Here is a 22,405-nt window from a genome sequence, read left to right on the forward strand (position 1 = left end):
ACTCAAATCTAGCACAGTATTGTCTAAAAATCCCAAGTCTGCACTGATTTCATTTAACTGTTTTGGTGGACTATTGTTTAATATATCCTGAAAAATGTACTTATCAGCTGGGTTCTGTTTATAGTCACTTGTTGAAACTGGTGGGTTCAGAATATTTATTTCATTATCTTAATCACGATCCATTTTTTGTTAATTTGTTCATAAATTACCAGTGCAAGAGAAAACCAGTCAAAATCTTCACACAACACTACACTCAGAAAATAAAAAAATAAATCTTTTAATTGGAACTTAGCTTATTATAGTTCTGGATTTGTTAGGTGGCATCAACTATGGTAATAATGCTTCATCCTTTTACAACCATGTATGTCCATAGTGCTGTATCATTGCAAAACTTTCCACATGTACTATGTAAAATTATATTTGGTTTAAAACAGGTTCACTTTGCAACACAATTATATGCTTTTCGGTCACCTGAAACATAAACATTGTCAAAAACACAAATGTGCAAGTATCCTGGTTACAATGGCACCACTTTAATGACCTCCTTTGTCATACACAATTGTAAGTCCATTAATTGTAATAAATATTCATGGAGTTAAAACATTGTTGGCCAGGTCTGGTGGTAGTTTTAAAGAAAAAAATACTCATTTTGTTTTTTAAGGATCTTCTTCAATCTGTTGCTTGAATTTCTGCTGTCTGCAAGCCAGGTTCTTTTGTAGCTCTGGAAACCCTATAGGTTGACATGTTTCTTGAAATAAAATAGACGACAAATGGATTCATATGTAATTTTCATTTTTAATAATCCTAGATGCCTTGCTGCCATCATTACAATGTTCACTCAGTGAAATTCATTCCATTTGTACGCAACTCTAGAAAACTTTACATATCTCCTTCCTTCCTTCCTGCCAGACAACATACAACGCACTGGCCACAATTAACATTGTTCCAAAGTACATCAGTAAAGCTATAGTCATACTAAGATTGAAACATAGAACATTAAATCAAAAAAGATTTACAGAAAGTAAAATTCACTCAACAGCATGGAACAATTATGATAACATATATTCACATAAACAAAAATGCATCTTTTTGTAGTACAGTAATTTTATGATTTTAATCACAGGGGTTAATTGTGTTAGCATGACATATTATACAGTTGGAGTTTAAAACATTTCAAGGAAGATTGAAAAAAGTATAAGCTCATAAATTTGAGAATATACATGGTCCAAACTGCTTATTGCACATTACAATAGCCTCTGTTGTCACAGGGCATTTTCTTTTCTGGTTTCATTGTTTGTTCACCTTCTCAGACAACACAGTAAATGCAAATGCAAAACTGCTGGTAGAAAAACTTTGATACTGTTTTTGGCATAGCTCTTGCTTGGATTTAGATGAGGATCATAGTAAGTGTATGCCATACTGAAACATAATACCTGCAACTAAGGTTTAATGATAAGTAACATACAGCTATTTCTCTTGCTCTTAAAGTATGATCTGAGTTAAGAAAGGTCACAAAAATATGTTTATGAATTGTTTATAGTTAAAATGTCTTTCACACAACCATTCTAATTCATGTAGTTACATGGTCACACTTTTTTTTATTCCTGTCCATCAGAGTCTTCAAGGAAATATGACTACATTCTGTTTCATAGATAATTTGTCCTGGAACAATATATTGTCTTGGAACAAAAAATAATAATCTGTAAGTTACACAGATTAAGCAAACAGTGACCCTGTTATTTTAATTATTTTTTATTATGTATTTCGACATCCAGTCACATAAGTTGTACCATTACTAGTATCTGACAAGTCATTATCGGGTGATGTGTTTAAACAGAAATAAAAATGGGATAATGAAATCCTAAGAAACTAAATCACAAATAAACTTAACTTCTCTACACAAGCATATGTACTGCAATACATCACACAGTTTAAGTTCCATCATAAACTCACAGATGAAGCATGCAGCAATTATGTAAACAAGGCATAAGCAACCTCTGGTGACCTCTGTGCCTGATTCACACACTTACTAAAGCTTGTGGGCCACCTCATGGCATGATGTGACAGCAGCACTCCTAGCAAATCAAGTCAAAACTATCAAACAATGGAAAATACAGAATGGAATGTAACAATATTGAAAAGGATAGTTACTACTCACCATATAGCGAAGATGCTGAATAAATGAGCTTTCAGTCAACCAGGCCTTCACTGAAAGTAGACAACACACACACACACACACACACACACACACACACACACACACACACAGTCATGCAAATGCAACTCACTTACACATGACCACAGTCTGCCTGTTGAAGCCAGACTGTAAGCAGCAGTGCATGATGCGAGAGGCAACTGTGCGATGGGGGTAACTAGGAGTCTGGGACAGGGAGGGGGATGGATAGTAGGGAAGGGGTGAGGGATGGTAGAGTGTGGCTTGTGGGAGCATAGAGGGACGAGGTGCAGAGAGAGTAGAACAGTTACATGCAGCTGGGAGGTCACAAGGATGGAGGGGAATAATGGAAAAGGAAGAAGTAAAAAGACTGAGGGTACACTTATGGAATAAAGGGTTGTGTAGTGCTGAAATGGGAACAGGGAAGGAGCTAGATGCATAAGTACAATGACTAACAAAAGTTGAGGCGAGGAGGGTTACGAGAACTTAGGATATATTTCAGGGAGGGTTCGCACCTGCACAGTTCAGAACAGCTGGTTTTGGTGGGAAGAATACATGTGCTACAGGCTGTAAAGCAGTCATTGTAATGAAGAATGTGGTGTTGGCTGGTGTGCTCAGCAAAGGGATGGCCCAGTTGTTTCTTGGCCACAGTTTGTTGGTGGCCATTTATGCGGACATACAGCTTGTTTGTTGTTATGCCCACATAGAATGCAGCACACTGGTTGCAGGTTAGCTTGTAGATTTCATTACTGGTTTCACAGGTAGCCCTGCCTTTGATGGGATAGAGCGCTACGAGAGGTAGTCAGAACCCTGGCAGAGAATGTGATTCAGTTGCTCCAGCCATGGGTTATACAGGTTATACAGAGTCATGAGGAGAATGCTCCTCTCAGCCCAGATGGTGGGACTTTGAAATGTGGTGGCTGACTGGAGAGGTAAGGCATGGGAGATCTGGATGAATCCTTCCTAAACGCCAAGAATCCTAGACCCTTCACCTGGTTCACTGATGACACCTCTGTGATCTGGATCGAGGGTGAGAACACCCTCCCCACATTCCCCACAACCCTAACACCTCCCCCCCCCCCCCCCCCAATCACATCATCTGGTCCTACTCAATCCAACAAGCCACCTTCCTCAATGTTGACCTCCATCACAAAGATCGCTACATCAGTACCTCTGTCCATATATATTTCCACTTTGACAGCTGCCACCCATTCCATACCAAGAAGTCCCTTCCATACAGCCCAGCCATCTGTGGGTATCATATCTGTAGTGACAAGAGGTTCCTCTCAAAATATACCAAGAGTCTCACAAAGGTCTTCACAGACCATAATTACCCTCCCAAGCTAGTACAAAGACAGATCTCTTGCACCTTGTCATTCTGTCACACACCACTTCCCAAAGTCCCAGCATCTGGCCAGAGGGGAGCATTCCCCTCATGACTCAGAACCACTCAAGAGCTCCCACCCCCTTGCCTCATGGCTCATATCCCTGCAATAGAGCTAAATGCAAGCCCTGTCCCATACATTCTCCCATCATCACCTACTCCAATCTGGTCACAAGCATCACCTGTCCATCAAAGGTCGTCATGTGATCTACAAGCTAAGCTGCAACCACTATGCTGCATTCTACATAGGCATAACAACCATCAGGCTTTCTGTCAGTATAAATGGCCACCAAGAAACTGTGGCCTTCAAACATGTGAACCACCCTGCTGCTGAGCATGCCACCCAACACATTTCAATGACTGGTTCACAGCCTCTGTCCTCTGGATCATATCCACCAACACCAGATATTCTGAACTGTGCAGTTGGGAACTGATGCTGCAATATATCCTCTGTTTCCATAGCCCTCCTGGTCTCAACCTTTGTTAGTCATTGTCCTTACCCATCTAGCTCCTTCTCTGTTCCCATGCCCACACTGTACAGCCCTCTACTCCACCAGTGCACCCTCAGCCTTTTTACTGCCTCCTTTTCCACTATCCCATCCCCCCTCCCTCTCTCTGACTTCCCAACTGTACCTAGCTCTTCTGCCCTCTCTCCACATTGACCCAGTATGCTCCCACAAGCCACAGTTTACTGTCCCAAACCCTTACCCTGTCATCCCTCCCCCTATTTTTGATGAAGGCATTGTTGGGTGAAAGCTCACTTTCCAACAATCTTTTCATTGTGCCTATCTGCAACTCAGCATCTCTGCTATATGGTGAGTATCAACTAACATTTTCAATATTTTTGAAGTCAGATTTATATCATATTTGATGTTAATGTTTATGAGGTTATGCAGTGATTTGAATAGCACCTCTTTCCTGCTGTGCCACGCCAACATGCCTTGAAACATGCAGTTTTGAGAGTACATTCATTTTATGTTCACCCCATCTTTAGATGTTTATATTTACACATCTTAAACATTGTCTTAAAAACTAGATTCATTGGAAGCATATCACAAAGTTCATTATGACAAAGCATACAAACATAATAATCTTCAAAATTTCTTATAGACCAAGTGTTCTTGAACTAATGACAATATTTTCATAATCAAAGCTATTCAATGAGTGGCCGATAGTGACACATAGATGTTGACAATCTGACTGACTTGTATGATGGTGTTTATGTTTGGGTAGCTAAACAGGGACTACCTGTGGCACTGTTGACCAAGTCTATTTATGAAATATTTATGAAAAATGTGGCAAAAATCATAGATGCTACATGATTTCTGTTTATGTAAACATTCCCAGACCCCTCCAAAATGTTTTGAGAAGATGAAACTTTCCAAATAGAATAAATAACAAAATGAGAAATTATTGTAGTGAAAGTAGGCACTTTTTGAATCAGAAAACCTGGGCTGCAAAAATATGGTACTGTGGGAAACATTGATCTGCAGTCAGTATAGTAAGCATTTGTTAGCATTAAGAAGACACACTTTATTATAACTCAATAGTAACTATATGAAACAAAAGAAAGCAATTGATACACAACATCCCAGGTTCAAAAGCCATAGAATCATAAAGAAAAATATTCTTCACTTCAGTTCTTCAGTGATTGCTTTTGACTACTCATGTTGCCACACATGCCTTCCCCTGTCCCACTTCACTTTCCACAGTGGAAAGCTCCTGGAATAAAGAGGCATTTGTGATGTACAACTCTACCACCTCTAGTAAGCAGAAGCTGGTTGCATGTCCAACAGATACTGGTCTGGTGACAGTATAGTTTTGCCAGTAACTGTATCTTCCAATCTAATGTCAGGTGATAGCAGGGGATCTGCCCTGAAGCATCATCCACTGAAGCAAGTAAGATTATTTAATCCCTTCCAAGGATACCATAATAGACTTATGATTCACAGTCCATTCATTCCTTGTTTATATGGCATACAGAGTAATTTACGGTGTTAACAACACTGCTTTGACAGAGTCTATATGTAACATGACATGACAACACATAACACATCTGTAGGCCCTAGTGTACAGAGATGGCAAGGACACTGGAGTCTTATGAAATCTGAAAACACAACTCTTGACTTGCTGCAGCAGGGCCGGCCGCGGTGGTCTCGCGGTTAGAGGCGCGCAGTCCGGAACCGTGCGACTGCTACGGTCGCAGGTTCGAATCCTGCCTCGAGCATGGATGTGTGTGATGTCCTTAGGTTAGTTAGGTTTAAGTAGTTCTAAGTTCTAGGGGACTGATGGACACAGCTGTTGAGTCCCATAGTGCTCAGAGCCATTTGAACCATTTTGCTGCAGCAGGCATGAAAGTTTTCAGGTTAAGAGCTGCCACTATTGCTGCTTGTCTATCATTCATCAAGTGCAGAGGTGCAGAATGAATGGTGTGCAATAAGAGGATGAAATCCCATAAACTGGATTTTACCTTCTCAAATAGATGCAACACTTCATGTACCTAGTGACAGGGCATTGTTCTCTTAAATCTGGTCCTGACAACATGACACTGATGGACTGCCAGTGAGGCTGCTGCTTGAGGTAGATGGCATCTATAGAAGTTTTTTGCCATACCTAGAAAATGGTATAGGTGTTGGCAGGTATCTGTAAATGGTGCAGACTGAATCATGTCAGCCTTATGCTGTAAATGTGCAATGACAGAAGAAATAACCAAGTGACCTCAGAAATTCACTTTCTTCTGCCAAGGAGCATATTTGTCTTTATTTATCTGCAAGCCTATCAAAAATCATTTGTAAATGTCTGTTATGTTGTGCTGGAGATTTTGGGAACACTAGTAAATCATCGAAATATGCAAATCAGCAGGGAACACCACATGCTACTTTATCAGCAAAGCACTGTCACACCTGAGCAGCCTTTTAGACAAAATGGTATGCAGGCCTGCTCAACCAGTCAAAATGGTGTGAAAATGGCCATTTTTGTTGTGTCTGCCAGTGCCACAGACACCTGGCAGTATGTCTTCTTGAAATCCATCTTGCTGGATATCTTGTCACTCACTAATGTATGTGTAATATCCTCTATGTTGAGAACAGGCTGTCAGTCTGAAGTTGTGCATGCATTCAAAGCATGATAGTCACTGCAAGGTATCCAGGCACATCCTGCTTCTTCAAAAGGTGTAAGCACAATGCTCAAGGACTGGCAAAGTGGTGGATAATCCCTTCAATTAGTAACTCATCAAACTCACTGTTTGCTGTAGCACTAACTTGGGAACCTTGAAGGTGACTGGTGGTCCCAGAGCAGTTGGAATGTGATGGATCGTGTTTGGTGTGACATAAGAGGTAGGTGCAGGTTGCTATTTAAGATCAAGGTAGCAAAGAGAGGGTGGGATGAAGAGATGTTTTCACTTACTCTCAAAATTTCTGCTTTGGCCTTCTCCAGCTCTTTGCCCCTCTCACAGGAACGTAACACTGTGTTCTCCTTGACAATGTTTATTTTCACTTCACTAAGGGCTGATAACTTTTCATGTACATCACTGTAAGTGCACACTAATATATGAAGTTCATCTGTCAAAGAAGTTTGGATCTTGTGGGCCAAGCCATCAAGAGTCCAACTTATTTGTCACTGCACCTGCTGCAGAAGTGTCACAGAATATGTTGTGTAGTTGCCGATCACGGGGAAACATACAGTTTAGGGTGTGAGAGCTGTTTCAAGAACCTATACATCCATAAACCATTCATAAATACATGTGCGTGGCAGATGGAAATGTCTGTGTTAAAATGGTGCAAGAAATCACACCAAGAATGGGTTTGCCGACATCAACAATTAGGAAATTCCACTGTAACGTGTTATGGAAACGACATTTCCAATGGCGGGCGATAATTTAGATTTGTTAGATGGTTTCACAGAAGCTGTTTCTGTATTATATGGAGCAATAGGCCAAATGGTGGAAAGGAACTTCTTAACAAAGTGACTGATCATGCCTACATCCACTAACTGTTGTTGTTTATGTAGGAGAAGGAGAAATGCACTCTCTTGCCCATCGTCAGAATTGGAAATGATATCAGCACCACTTGTTCAGTTGTTTGTTGACATCGTGGTGAACATTCCACCAGATGCTGGGCTGTTATGGGTTAGCACTGTTTCTATAGTTTCCTTAAACTGTGCTAGAGAGTGTTCAGGTCACACTGGAGTATGCAGATATGTTCTGATAGTGGGAGCTGCTGCCCTTTAGTAATGTCTGAAGCAACTATTCCTGCATTGTCAGTACCAGTTTGTGCAACCAAATTTTATATATTTAATCAGCTACATGTAACTGAGAATGCAAGTCTGCAGTGTTATTTGGTGTTACTGGCACATAAGTCCATAGCATTTTTCAGTAAGTTTAATAAACACAATAGATACACATAACAGACTTTAGTCATCAATAATGCATTCTCCTTCATTATTTACAGCAGTCTACCAAAGCTGGCATAACTTTTCGATACTGTGACTGCAGTAATTACATGGTTTGAGGTGAAGAACTCATTGAGCCATGTTCAGAACACATTTTTGTCTGGAAAGGAAGTTCCTTGAAGGTTGTTAGATAGGGATTGAAAAAGGTGAAAATTTGGAGCACAAGATCATATGAAAAAGTTGTGTGGTGGAATGACTTCCCAAAGCAACTCCTGTATAGTGGCTTTTGTCAATCTAGCAGAATGTTGGTGTGTGTTATTGTGGAGTAACATCACTTCACACAATCTTCCTGGTTGTTACTCTCGTACTGCACCTGGAAGGTGTCTTGGTCATTGACAATAAATGTCAGCAATGATGTTTATATCTTGGGCATGCTATTCATAGTAAAGCACTCTGCTGCTGTTCCACCAGATGCATAACATTAACTTTTGTGGATGCATGCAGGTATTTGTATTGGGAATTGTTGCTTTGTTTGGGCTTAATCATTAGGTTATCTTATTACCAGTAATAATACAGGACAATAATGGTTGATGTCATTCATCAGACAGTTGATGATGAGCAAGCAGGCAAATCACTGATTTTTGTTATTTTTATTTTGAGCATGCTGTACCTATAGACTGAATCTTTGAACCTTCCTCATTGCATGCAAATATCGCATGATGGTGAAATGATCACATTTCATTGTATTTGCCAGTTCTTGAGTAGACTGATGTAGATCATGGTGGATTAATGTGTTTCAATGATCTGCATCAAACCCTGAATGTTTTCCTGAACATGGAGAGTCACTAATGTCAAAATGATCCTCCTCAAAATGAGAAAACCATTTTCTTGCCATGCTCTGTGTAATAGCACTATCCCCATGTATAATCCAAATGTATCTGGCTGCCTCCACTGTTGTTGTCCTTCTATACAACTCAATCAGAATAATATGCAAGAAATGTTCCAATTTCTCCACGTGGCACAATCAATAAATAAACCCATAGCAACAGGAAAATCAATCTGCGAAAGAAAAACCCTCCTAACTTATGCATCAACCTACTATTTGAAACAACAGTACCTTTAATAGTGAAAGACAGCAAAACCACAGTTGTTTCAAGGGTGCCTATGAAACTTCTTATTCAGTCATTATTGCTTTTAGAGGATGCCAAAATTATGATTTAGCTAAATACAAGGAATACTGTAAAATATTTTAAAAAAAAAGTAATTCAGACATCTAAACAAATACAGTATGAGAAGAAGATAGCAATGTCAGGGAACAAAATAAAATCAATATGGGATATAGTGAAAGAGGAGACTGGTAGAACCAAAAAGGAACAGGAGCAAATAGCACTAAGGGTAGATGACACATTAGTAACCAATGGGCATAGTGGGGCAAATCTATTTAACAAGTACTTTATATCCGTTACTGATAGAATGGGATTGTCAGGATCAGTAAATAATGCCCTTGAATATCTGAAACTAGCCTTTACAAAAAGCTTCAGGTACTTGAATATGTCACTCACATCGCCAAAAGAAATAGCTTTCATAATAAAATCTTTAAAACCAAAGCATTCTAGTGGTTACGATGAAATATCAACAAAGTTAATTAAGGCATGTTATTGTGAGTTTAGTACAATTCTAAGTTACTTGCCTAACCAGTCAATTATAACTGGGACATTTCCTGACTGGCTGAAATATGCAGATGTTAAGCCTCTATTCAAGAAAGGGGATAAAGAGATGCCATAAAACTACTGACAGATTTCACTTTTGCCAGAATTCTCAAAAATTTTAGAAAAAGTAATCTACAGGCAGCTTCTCAACCATCTGACCACAAATAACATATTATCAAGAACACAGTTTGGATTTCTGAAGGGTTCTGATATCAAAAAGGCTATTTACACCTACAGTGAAAATGTACTTAATTCATTAAATAACAAGTTACAAGCAGCAGGTATTTTGTGTGATTTTTCAAAGGCATTCGATTGTGTAAACCACAACATCCTTTTAAATAAATTAGAATTCTATGGTGTCACGGGCAGTTCTGCAAAATGGTTCAAGTCATACCTCGCTAACAGGAAACAAAGGGTGTCAGTGCAAGGGACTAGTGAATTAAGTCATCAGTCATCATCAGAATGGGAAGAAATTACATGTGCTGTCCCACAAGGATCCATCATAGGGCCATTGCTTTTTCTTGTGTACATTAATGATCTCTCATCAGTTACACTGCCAGAAGCAGAGTTCGTTTTGTTTGCAGATGGCACAAGTATTGCAATAAATAGTATGTCGAGTGTAGTTCTAGAAAGATCTGCTTATGATATTTTCATGGATATTAATAAATGGTTTAAAGTCAACTCACTGACATTAAACTTCGAAAAGACTCACTATATGCAATTCAGAACCTGTAAGAGGTTTCCACCCAGCATATGCATAAAGTACGAAAAAGAGCAGATAGAAGAGGTTGACAGTCTTAAATTCCTGGGATTACAACTTGATAATAAATTCAGTTGGGAGGAGCACACCACAGAACTGCAGAAACGCGTTAACAAATCTGTATTTGCAATTTGAGTGTTAGCAGACATAGGCGACATAAAAGTGAAAAAGCTTGCATACTTTGCCTACTTTCATTCCATAATGTCTGAATTTCACCTGGTCCTTCTCCAAAACCCAAGCCACCTTCCTGGATGTTGACCTTCATCTTGTTGAAGCTCACATCCACACCTCTGTCCATATCAAACCCACAAATAAACAACAGTACCTTCACTTTGATAGCTGCCATCCATTCCACATCAAACGCTCCCTTCCCTACAGCCTAGGTATTCGTAGCAAACGTATCTGCTCCAGTGATGAATCCCTCAACAATTACACCAATAACCGGACCAGTGCTTTCCTCTCCTGCAACTATCCTGCAGACCTTGTCCACAAACAGATCTCCCGAGCAATACATTCCTCCCCGTCCAACAACAATATTCCTACCCTCAGACCACACAGAAGCATCCCCCTTGTCACCCAATATTATCCTGGCCTCGAATACATCAATAAATTACTTCGCCAGGGATATGACTTTCTCAAGTCAACCCCTAAAATGAAATCATCCCTTGACAAAATTCTCCCCACACCATCCAGAGTTGCCTTTCGTCGTCCCCCTAACCTCCGTAACATCCTTGTTAAACCCTACAATATTCCCAGACTACCTTCTCTACCCAGTGGTTCCTACCCCTGTAACCAACCCCGCTGCAAAACCTGCCCCATGCATCCCCCCACAACCACCTACTCCAGCCCCACTACTGGTAAAACATACACAATTCAAGGCAGGGCCACATGTGAAACTACACATATCATTTATCAGCTGACATGCCTGCACTGCACAGCCTTTTACATTGGTATGACAACAACTAAACTGGCTGAGTGCATGAACGGACACAGACGAACTGTCTGTCTAGGAGATGTCCAAGACCCAGTAGCGGAGCATGCCCTCCAGCATAATTCTAGGGACCTAGGAACCTGCTACACCGTATGTGCCATTTGGCTTCTCCCACCCAACACCAGTCCCTCTGAACTGCGGAGATGGGAACTTGCACTCCAGCACATCCTTTCATCCTGCCATCCCCCTGGACTGAACCTACGTTAAACAACCTCACTCCCATTTACTTTTCAGTCTTCTCCTCTTTCCCTTTCCTCTTTAGCCATTCATTCATCTTTTCATCCTACATCTTTATACTATATACCTCTTTACTTCTGTATGCATCCTCTTTGGTTTGAAGCTGGCACAGTACCTACAGTAGAATATCTTTGGCTTCCCTCTGACAACCATGCCTCCATCCTTGCTACCCTCCCTGTTTTCCTTTCCCTGTTGCTTCATAACCTGGGTTGTGAGTAACTAAATCCACTTTCCCTTCTTCCCTTTCTTTCCCCCCTCTCCTCCCTGGTTTGAAGCTGGCACAGTACCTACAGTAGAATATCTTTGTCTTCCCTCTGACAACCATGTCTCCATCCTTGCTACCCTCCCTGTTTTCCTTTCCCTGTTGCTTCATAACCTGGGTTGTGAGTAACTAAATACACTTTCCCTTCTGCCGTTTCTTTCCCCTCTCTCCTCCCTGATGAAGGAACATTTATTTCGAAAGCTAGGAACTTAAATTTTCGGTTGTTTTTTGTGTTTCTATCGGCTGTACTGAGCTGAGGTAAGTACTGGGCAGCCCCTCTATCTCTTTGTTAGTAATTGAATTCAAAGATGTATATTTTGTAATGTTAGCCATTGAACCTATATTCAGGACAGTGGAAATTAAAATATCCTATGGTGCCTGTCCAGCTCCCAGTCAGCTGGTTTTACATCCTACCCCTCTAAAAAAAAACTCATAACTAATACTGGCTGGGATTATTTGTGGCCAGGAAAAAAAGAACTCTTCAGAAAATTTGCACTCTTTATGGTTCATTAGCTGATAACTTTCTTTTCATGTGACATAAAATTAAATATAGGAAAAATAAAACTAGTCAAGACAAGAGACAAGCAAGACAGGACATATTTCTTCAATCCTTAGGTACCAGCAGTTTTTTTTTCTCTCCAATCTTGCTATAGCTTTACGTGGTGTGCTTTCCTTTCTGCAAAGGAATCTGTTACCTCATCAAAGTTTGTCAAACATTTTGCTACATAAAAACTCAAAATGTCATTATCTGATAAAGCTGTTAATACGAATAGTACTCAAGACTGGTGTGGTTTCTTGATTTGGTTACATGTATTTTGTAACTGCCTGTAGATAAAATGAAATAGACCTTTCTAATACTGCAGCAATTGTACCACATGCCAAATAAGTGAGACTGTTTTGGCACAAATGTTTATTTTTATCTACCTCATGTACATAAATAACATGTCAGAACATAATTCATTAAGTGCCAATATCAAATGCCTATTAGGCTGACTACAAGAAAAATGTTTTTTGTTAGGAAATAGTTTCACATTTCATTCGTATGCTCCAGTTTCTCAAGCATGAGACCAAAAAGTAGTAGTAGTACGAAATTCTTATACAAATTTGGAATTATCTTATTCTTCCATATAATTTGTATGATGTCCACATTTCTTCTTCTTCCTCATTCTAACAAAAGCCTTGGTAGTGTAGAAATCTGGCAAAAATTTTCTGTTAAAATTTCATTTTCTTCGATACACCAAGAAGATAATAAGTTGTCTTTCTTACCTGTTATTCCTATCAGTTACTTATTTCCACTCTGGAAGTCTGTACCTATGAATTTCACTAATAATTATAGCAACACTTATCATTCACACACCGTATAAACCATATAAACGAACAGCATTTGGCATTCACTCATTTGGATTTATTCGATCCATCACATATAGCCTCATCCCCGTTTGTCTGCCGGAATGTTTTTTTATTTCTGACGTGATTGGTATTCCCTTGCCAGAGACATCACATACACCATGCAGCCTTTCAAAAATCAGCTTATGATTTGTTCAAAAATCAATGTAGAATGTGTTCAAAAATGTCCAAAAACCACCAGGAATGCATTTCAAAATCGTATGAAGAAAAACTCCTCAATTTCCTCTCCAACCTCAACACCTTTGGTTCCATCAAATTCACCTGGTCCTACTCCAAATCCCATGCCACTTTCCTTGACATTGACCTCCATCTGTCCAATGGCCAGCTTCACACATCCGTCCACATCAAACCCACCAACAAGTAACAGTACCTCCATTATGACAGCTGCCACCCATTCCATATCAAACAGTCCCTTCCCTACAGCCTAGGCCTTCGTGGCAAACGAATCTGCTCCAGTCCTGAATCCCTGAACCATTACACCAACAACCTGAAAACAGCTTCCGCATCCCGCAACTACCCTCCCAACCTGGTACAGAAGCAAATAACCAGAGCCACTTCCTCATCCCCTCAAACCCAGAACCTCTCACAGAAGAACCCTAAAAGTGCCCCATTTGTGACAGGATACGTCCCGGGACTGGATCAGACTCTGAATGTGGCTCTCCAGCAGGGATAAGACTTCCTAAAATCCTGCCCCGAAATGAGATCCAGCCTTCATGAAATCCTCCCCACTCCACCAAGAGTGTCTTTCCGCCGTCCACCTAACCTTCATAACCTCTTGGTTCATCCCTATGAAATCCCCAAACCACCTTCCCTACTCTCTGGCTCCTGCCCTTGTAACAGCCCCCGATGTAAAACCTCTCCTATGCACCCTCCCACCACCACCTACTCCAGTCTTGTAACCCGGAAAGTGTACACGATCAAAGGAAGAGCCACGTGTGAAAGCACCCACGTGATTTACCAACTGACCTGCCAACACTGTGGCGCTTTCTATGTGGGAATGACCAGCAACAAACTGTCCATTCGCATGAATGGACACAGGCAGACAGTGTTTGTTGGTAATGAGGATCACCCTGTGGCTAAACATGCCTTGTTGCACGGCCAGCACATCTTCGCACAGTGTTACACCGTCCGGGTTATCTGGATACTTCACACCAACACCAACCTATCCGAACTCCGGAGATGGGAACTTGCCCTTCAGTATATCCTCTCTTCTCATTGTCCACCAGGCCTCAATCTCCGCTAATTTCAAGTTGCCGCCACTCATACCTCACCTGTCATTCAACATCATCTTTACCTCTGCACTTCCGCCTCGACTGATATCTCTGCCCAAACTCTTTGCCTTTAAATATGTCTGCTTGTGTCTGTATATGTATGGATGGATATGTGTGTGTGTGTGTGTGTGTGTGTGTGTGTGTGTGTGTGTGTGCACGCGCGAGTATATACCTATCCTTTTTTCCCCCTAAGGTAAGTCTTTCTGCTCCTGGGATTGGAATGACTCCATACCCTCTCCCTTAAAACCCACATCCTTTCATCTTTCCTTTTCCTTCCCTCTTTCCTGACGAATCAGACGCCGGTTGTGAAAGCTCGAAATTCTGTGTGTGTGTTTGTGTGTTTTATTTATTGTGCCTATCTACCGGTGCTTTCCCGCTTGGTAAGTCTTGGAATCTTTGTTTTTAATATATTTTTCCCATGTGGAAGTTTCTTTCTATTTTATTTACATCATATGAATTATCAATAGACCAACATGCACTGGATGCTAGGCACTTTATGAAACAAGGTTTTTTTTTATTCAAGAATATGATTTTGATGCCTCCTGAAATTGCCACATGGGGCCAATACCCTGGGTCTGACTTGACCGAACATTCTCTTGTAATATGGTAACTGATTAAAAATAGTTTAATGCTAGTGTGTCAGCAAGACAAGTTAAACTCTGATTAAAATAACTTTCTGACTGATGTTCCAGTGTGTCAAATGGTAGGGGCCAGCCACTAGCTAATCATAGCTGTTTCTCCCAACTCCACAAGTGTACTGTGTTACTTGGTTTGTAGATACAGCACTGCCTCCCACCACCACTGCCACCACCACTGCAGATTGTAAGCCAAAAAGTAATTTTAGTCAGAGTATAGCAGTATTTCATAGAGTTCCTCCTTGTTCCATGGCTCAATTTTATCCTTCTCTTGGGCAAGTTAAACATGAAAAATTTTGAATCTTTGTGATACAGTTTTAAATGTGACTAACAAAATGCCACTGTATTTGTCAGTGATTAAAATTATGTATCTTTTTATGCTACTTACAAGAGTGTCCTGCTCTCATGTAAACATAACAACTTGTTGTTGTTGTTGTCTTCAGTCCTGAGACTGGTTTGATGCAGCTCTCCATGCTACTCCATCCTGTGCAAGCTTCTTCATCCCTCAGTACCTACTACAACCTACATCCTTCTGAATCTGCTTGGTGTATTCCTCTCCTGGTCTCCCTCTATGATTTTTACCCTCCACACTGCCCTCCAGTGCCAAATTGGTGATCCCCTGATGCCTCAGAACATGTCCTACCAACTTGTCCCTTCTTCTAGTCAAGTTGTGTCACAAACTTCTCTTCTACCCAATCCTATTTAACACCTCCTGATTAGTTATGTGATCTGCCCATCTCATCTTCAGCATTCTTCTGTAGTACCACATTTAGAAAGCTTCTATTCTCTTCTTGTCTACACTATTTATCGTTCATGTTTCACTTCCATACATGGCTACACTCCATAAAATTACTTTCAGAAACAACTTCCTGACACTTAAATCTATACTTGACGTTGAAAAATTTCTCTTCTTCAGAAACGCTTTCCTTCCCACTGCCAGTTTACATTTTATATCCTCTCTACTTTGACCATCATCAGTTATTTTGCTCCCCAAATAGCAGGACTCCTTTACTACTTTAAGTATCTCATTTCCTAATCTAATTCCCTCAGCATCACCCGACTTAATTCGACTACATTCTATTATCCTTGTTTTTCTTTTGTTGATGTTCATCTTACACCCCCCTTTCAAAACACTGTCCATTCTGTTCAACTGCTCTTCCTAGTCCTTTTCTGTCTCTGACAGAATTACAATGTCATTGGCGAATCTCAAAGTTTTTATTTCTTCTCCATGGATTTTTAATACCTACTCTGAATTTTTCTTTTGTTTCCTTACTGCTTGCTCAATATACAAATTGAATAACATCGGGGAGAGGCTACAACCCTGTGTCACTCCCTTCCCAACCACTGCTTCCCTTTCATGCCCCTTAACTTTTACAACAGTCATTTGGTTTCTATACAAATTGTAAATAGCCTTTTGCTCCCTATATTTTACCACTGCCACCTTAAGAATTTGAAAGAGAATATTCCAGTTAACATTGTCAAAAGCTTTCTCTAAGTCTAAAAATGCTAGAAACATAGGTTTGCCTTACCTTAATCTAGCTTCTAAGATAAGTCGTAGGGTCAGTATTGCCTCACGTGTCCCAATATTTCTATGGAGTCCAAACTGATCTTCCCCTAGCTGAGCTTCTACTAGTTTTTCCATTCGTCTGTAAAGAATTTGCGCTAGTATTTTGCAGCCGTGACTTATTAAACTGATAGTTTGGTAATTTTCACGTCTGTCAACACCTGCTTTCTTTGGGATTGGAATTATTATATTCTTCTTGAAGTCTGAGGGAATTTCGCCTGTCTCATACATCTTGCTCACCAGATGGTAGAGTTTTGTCAGGACTGGCTCTCCCAAGGCCGTCAGTAGTTCTAATTGAATGTTGTCTACTCCGGGGGCCTTGTTTTGACTCAGGTCTTTCAGTGCTCTGTCAAACTCTTCACAAAGTATCATATCTCCCATGTCATCTTCATCTACATCCTCATCCATTTCCATAATATTGTCCTCAAGTACATCGCCCTTGTATAGACCCTCTATATACTCCTCCCACCTTTCTGCTTTTCCTTCTTTGCTTAGAACTTGGTTTCCATATAAGCTCTTAATATTCATACAAGTGGTTCTCTTTTCTCCAAAGGTCTCTTTAATTTTCCTGTAGGCAGTATCTATCTTACCCCTAGTGAGATAAGCCTCTACATCCTTACATTTATCCTCTAGCCATCCCTGTTTAGCCATTTTGCACTTCCTGTCGATCTCATTTTTGAGACGTTTGTATTCCTTTTTGCCTGCTTCATTTACTGCATTTTTATATTTTCTCCTTTCATCAATTAAATTCAACATTTCTTCTGTAATCCCAGGATTTCTACTAGCCCTTGTCTTTTTACCTACTTGATCCTCTCCTGCCTTCACTACTTCATCCCTCAGAGCTACCCATTCTTCTTCTACTGTATTTATTTCCCCCATTCTTGTCAAGTGTTCCCTTATGCTCTCCCTGAAAGTCTGTACAACCTCTGGTTCTTTCAGTTTATCCAGGTCCCATCTCCTTAAATTCCCATGTATTTGCAGTTTCTTCAGTTTTAATCTACAGTTCACAACCAATAGATTGTGGTCAGAGTCCACATCTGCCCCTGGAAATGTCTTACAATTTAGAACCTGGTTCCTAAATCTCTGTCTTACCATTATATAATCTATCTGAAACCTGTCAGTATCTCCAGGCTTCTTCCATGTATACAGCCTTCTTTTATGATTCTTGAACCAAGTGTTAGCCATGATTAAGTTGTGCTCTGTGCAAAATTCTACCAGGTGGTTTCCTCTTTCATTTCTTAGCCCCAATCCATATTCACCTACTATGTTTCCTTCTCTCCCTTTTCCTACTACTGAATTCCAGTCTCCCATGACTATTAAATTTTCATCTCCTTTCACTATCTGAATAATTTCTTTTATTTCGTCATACATTTCTTCAATTTCTTCGTCATCTGCATAGCTAGTTGGTATATAAACTTGTACTACTGTAGTAGGCATGGGCTTTGTGTCTATCTTGGCCACAATAATGTGTTCACTATGCTGTTTGTAGTAGCTTACCCGCATTCCAATTTTTTTATTCATTATTGAACCTATTCCTGCATTAACCCTATTTGACTTTGTATTTATAACCCTGTAGTCTCCTGACCAAAAGTCTTGTTCCTCCTGCCACCGAACTTCACTAATTCCCACTACATCTAACATTAACCTATCCATTTCCCTTTTTAAATTTCTAACCTACCTGCCCGGTTAAGGGATCTGACATTCCACGCTCCGATCCGTAGAACACCAGTTTTCTTTCTCCTGATAACGACGTCCTCTTGAGTAGTCCCTGCCCGGAGATTTGAATGGGGGACTATTTTACCTCCGGAATATTTTACCCAAGAGGACACCATCATCGTTAACCATACAGTAAAGCTGCATGCCCTCAGGAAAAATTATGGCTGTAGTTTCCCCTTGCTTTCAACCGTTCGCAGTACCAGCACAGCAAGGCTGTTTTGGTTAGTGTTACAAGGCCAGATCAGTCAATCATCCAGACTGTTGCCCCTGCAGCTATTGAAAAGACTCCTGTCCCTCTTCAGGAACCACACATTTGTCTGGACTCTCAACAGATACTCCTCCGTTGTTGTTGCACTTACGGTACTGCTAACTGTATCGCTGAGGCACGCAAGCCTCCCCACCAACAGCAAGGTCCATGGTTCATGAGGGGGACATAACAACTTAATAGTTTTATAAAAATAGCAAAACTTGTCTTACAATGCACACATGTGTCATGTGATACTCAGTATGTGCAGTTTCTGCCGTTTATAAATAAAAGTAGTTCTGAATGTTACAATGTTTTTCAGCAGATAAAATGTGGAATGCTGTGACAGAGGTTTCTTTTGATTACATTTATGACAGAAACTTCAAGAATATTTAGAAAGAAATGTTAATGCCCATAAAAAGCATCCATACTAAAATTATAAACACAAAATAACTGTGGCTCTTATGTTTCTGTGGCTAAACTCCTGAAACCATTTCAATGAAATTTGGTATGGAGATGGCCTGTAGCCTGAGCCTGGAGGAAAATCATTGGCCACTTAGAAAGTGTGTAGTACAAGATATTTATTGATTTGAAGAATATAACACGAATTAGGGAAACATAGTTACTCTTTGATAAAACTATGTACTCTTTGACTTTGGATCTGGATCATATTTGTGGAAATGCTTTTACTGGCTGATATGTTGTACATATCACGTTTGTATTATCACGTTATAGGGGAGAGAGTGTGGCAGATATGATACACGAGTTGGGATGGAAGTCATTAAAGCATAGACGTTTTTCGCCGCGGCGAGACCTTTTTATGAAATTTCAGTCACCAACTTTCTCTTCCGAATGCGAAAATATTTTGTTGAGCCCAACCTACAGAGGTAGGAATGATAATCAAAATAAAATAAGAGAAATCAGAGCTCGAACAGAAAGGTTTAGGTATTCGTTTTTCCCGCTCGCTGTTCGGGAGTGGAATAGTAGAGAGATAGTATGATTGTGGTTCGATGAACCCTCTGCCAAGCACTTAAATGTGAATTGCAGAGTAGTCATGTAGATGTAGATGTAGACATATGCATAATTTACACATTGCATTTTGTGTAGCTACTTCAATAACATAATGCATAGATGCACATTCCTGCCCACATATCCATATGCACCACTTGGGAGCAATGCAGTGTGTTCTGCTACATCATGCTTTGAGGCAGTTGAACAGGGGGAGGGGGTAAATGGTTAGCTATGCAGCTATGCTTACCTGAACAGGCAGACCCATAAGGGCAGTTGATGTTGCACGTACAATAGTTTACTTACACACAATCACTCATTATAATGAAACTACTGATACGTGAGTGCAGCCACATCTAACAGTAATAGAACAGATTTCATAAGTTATACACACTACCTTCTGATTCCAAGTCATGAAATTTTGCTTGGCTATGTTAAATACTAGATTGTTAATATCTTGCATTAATAGTCCCAAACGACTTATTATTGTGACATTTTGCAGGAACTTTTAAGAGAATACACTTTTCATCCATATGAGCAACTTGGACATGCGATAGTCAATAAAAAACACCCTCTAAAATCGCATGCAGGATTAGATGAAATGAGTATAATAAAATTACTCTTTTATGCTGCAATGGGAGATTTGCTAGCACTAAAAAGGTATAGTAATAAACTAAAATTATTAACAAGTCTTTGTTTCAAGATATGATAATATATTATTAATAATCAGTTTCAGCTGTAACACACCAGATGTTTTTTTATTAGACAGTTTATTAACGAAATGTCACTTCTACTTTCTGTATTTCATTTCTATGTACTTTGCTTTCGTCTTTTTCCTGCCCTTGTCCTGTGTCTTCATGGTGTAGGCTTGTTATATGGATTTGGCAATGTTAGTGGTAGAGGGTTGCCAGATGTTCTTTCTGTTGCTTTCCCTCCTTCCCCTGCCCTGCCCCCCTCCTCTTCCCCTCCATGGTATTCAGCTAGTTTTATCTGGGAAACCATGTAAAAACCATATCCAGGCTGACTGGCACAGTAGTCCTGGGCCCCTGTTATTAATCCAATGAGTGGATCTGAACCGGGCATGGTGCATCTTCCTGAATCCCAGAAGTGGCATGTCAACATTCATGGCAATATGACTGGGTTTCATTTTGGTGTACCATAATGTTATTATTTGATGATGGAAATTCAGAAGGCAAAATATTCAGATTGTTGTTAGACACATGAAAAAGTAAAAGTGATGACACAGTGCTTGCTTTTGGAATTATTAGTTTCTTCCAGAGGGAGGGAAGAGGTTAAAATGCATTACAGCTAGCTGCACAAACGTTCTATTGGGGACAGATCTGGAGATCTTGTTGGCCACAGGAGTACTTCAACATCATGCAGGAAGTTCATAGAGACATGTGCCATGAGTGGATGAATATTGTCCTGTTGAAAAACGACAGCATGAGAGGGAACACATGAGGGCCCTGGTTGGCCACAATGTACCGTTGTGATATCAGAGTTCCCTCAATCACTACCAGTCTTGAACTGAAGTCATGCCCAATGGCTTCTGATGCCATGACACCAGGAGTACCATCACTGTGCCTCTCCAAAACATTGGAATAATGGGACCTTGCTCTATGTCATTGATGATGGTCATCTGAGGTAGAGCAGAACCTTGATTCTTCACTTAATGTGATGTGATGTCATCCATGCTTCCTGGTCATAGCACCTCTCAAAACATTGCCAATTTTGTGTGTGTGTGAATTTATAAGAGACCAAACTGCTGAAATCATCAGTCCCTAGACTTACGAATCTACTTAAACTAACTTACACTAACACACCCACACCCGAGGGAGAATTTGAACCTCCAGTGGGAGGGGCTGCGCAGTCCATGACATGGTGCCTTTAGCCGCGTGTCGTGTTCCCGTGCTGTCCAACATCAGGCCTCTGTCATCTCCAAATGCCCCACAAATCTGGATATTGCACGATTTGACCAGCTGGTCAAATGTAGACCCCATGAAACTCTGTCTGGTGCTGCTAATGGTGTCTCACATAAGTATATGGCATCTGTATGTCCTTTGCAGTGGTCATTCAACAAGTGATACAGCCTTTCTCTACCCTAACTAGGTGTGGTAACAACACTAGACATGAACAACTCTAATGCAATCTGATGACTAGTCTAGCTGTCACATAGAATTGCTGTTCTAATCATTTACGTATCCAGTAGTGCTATGAATGTCAACAAAGCTACATTGACACCAAATCATGTCTTCTGGGTACTTCACTTTTTTTGTCAGGCAGGGTTTATCATTTTGTACTTCTATTATGGCAAGATAAATAGAGAAAATTTCTTAAACATGGAAGGCCCACCATAATATACATGAAAAAATGTAGTATAAAATCTGAAGCTAGTACACTTGGACATATCATAGGTATGTGCCAAGGAGACTGGCTCAGGCCTTTTGCATTGTGATAGTGCATAACAATCAAAGAAAAGTGGTTTGCTCTCTCAATGATGCAATTGCTGTTGTAATTTTGTTACCATCTGCATAGGGTATCTCATTAGATACTGCACAAATAGATGAATATCATGAATTAATGTAACATTATTTGGAAGGTTTAAGAATTTTTATTATTTTAGGAAAATTCATTTCCCCAACACCACATTTCAAT

General features: G+C 40.1%; 1 protein-coding gene across 1 annotated transcript in view; it reads left to right on the forward strand.

Annotated features, from left to right (window-relative positions):
* The window catches only part of LOC126335878 (glutaminase kidney isoform, mitochondrial-like), a 306,299-nt gene that overhangs the window by 234,208 nt on the left and 49,686 nt on the right, over positions 1–22,405 (forward strand). The window contains exon 11 of the mRNA XM_049999352.1: positions 20,253–20,410. Within this exon, the coding sequence (XP_049855309.1) occupies positions 20,253–20,410 (158 nt within the window). The remainder of the gene's footprint in view (positions 1–20,252; positions 20,411–22,405) is intronic.

Source organism: Schistocerca gregaria, chromosome 1 (genome assembly GCF_023897955.1).
Source record: "Schistocerca gregaria isolate iqSchGreg1 chromosome 1, iqSchGreg1.2, whole genome shotgun sequence".
Taxonomy (NCBI): Eukaryota; Metazoa; Arthropoda; class Insecta; order Orthoptera; family Acrididae; genus Schistocerca; species Schistocerca gregaria.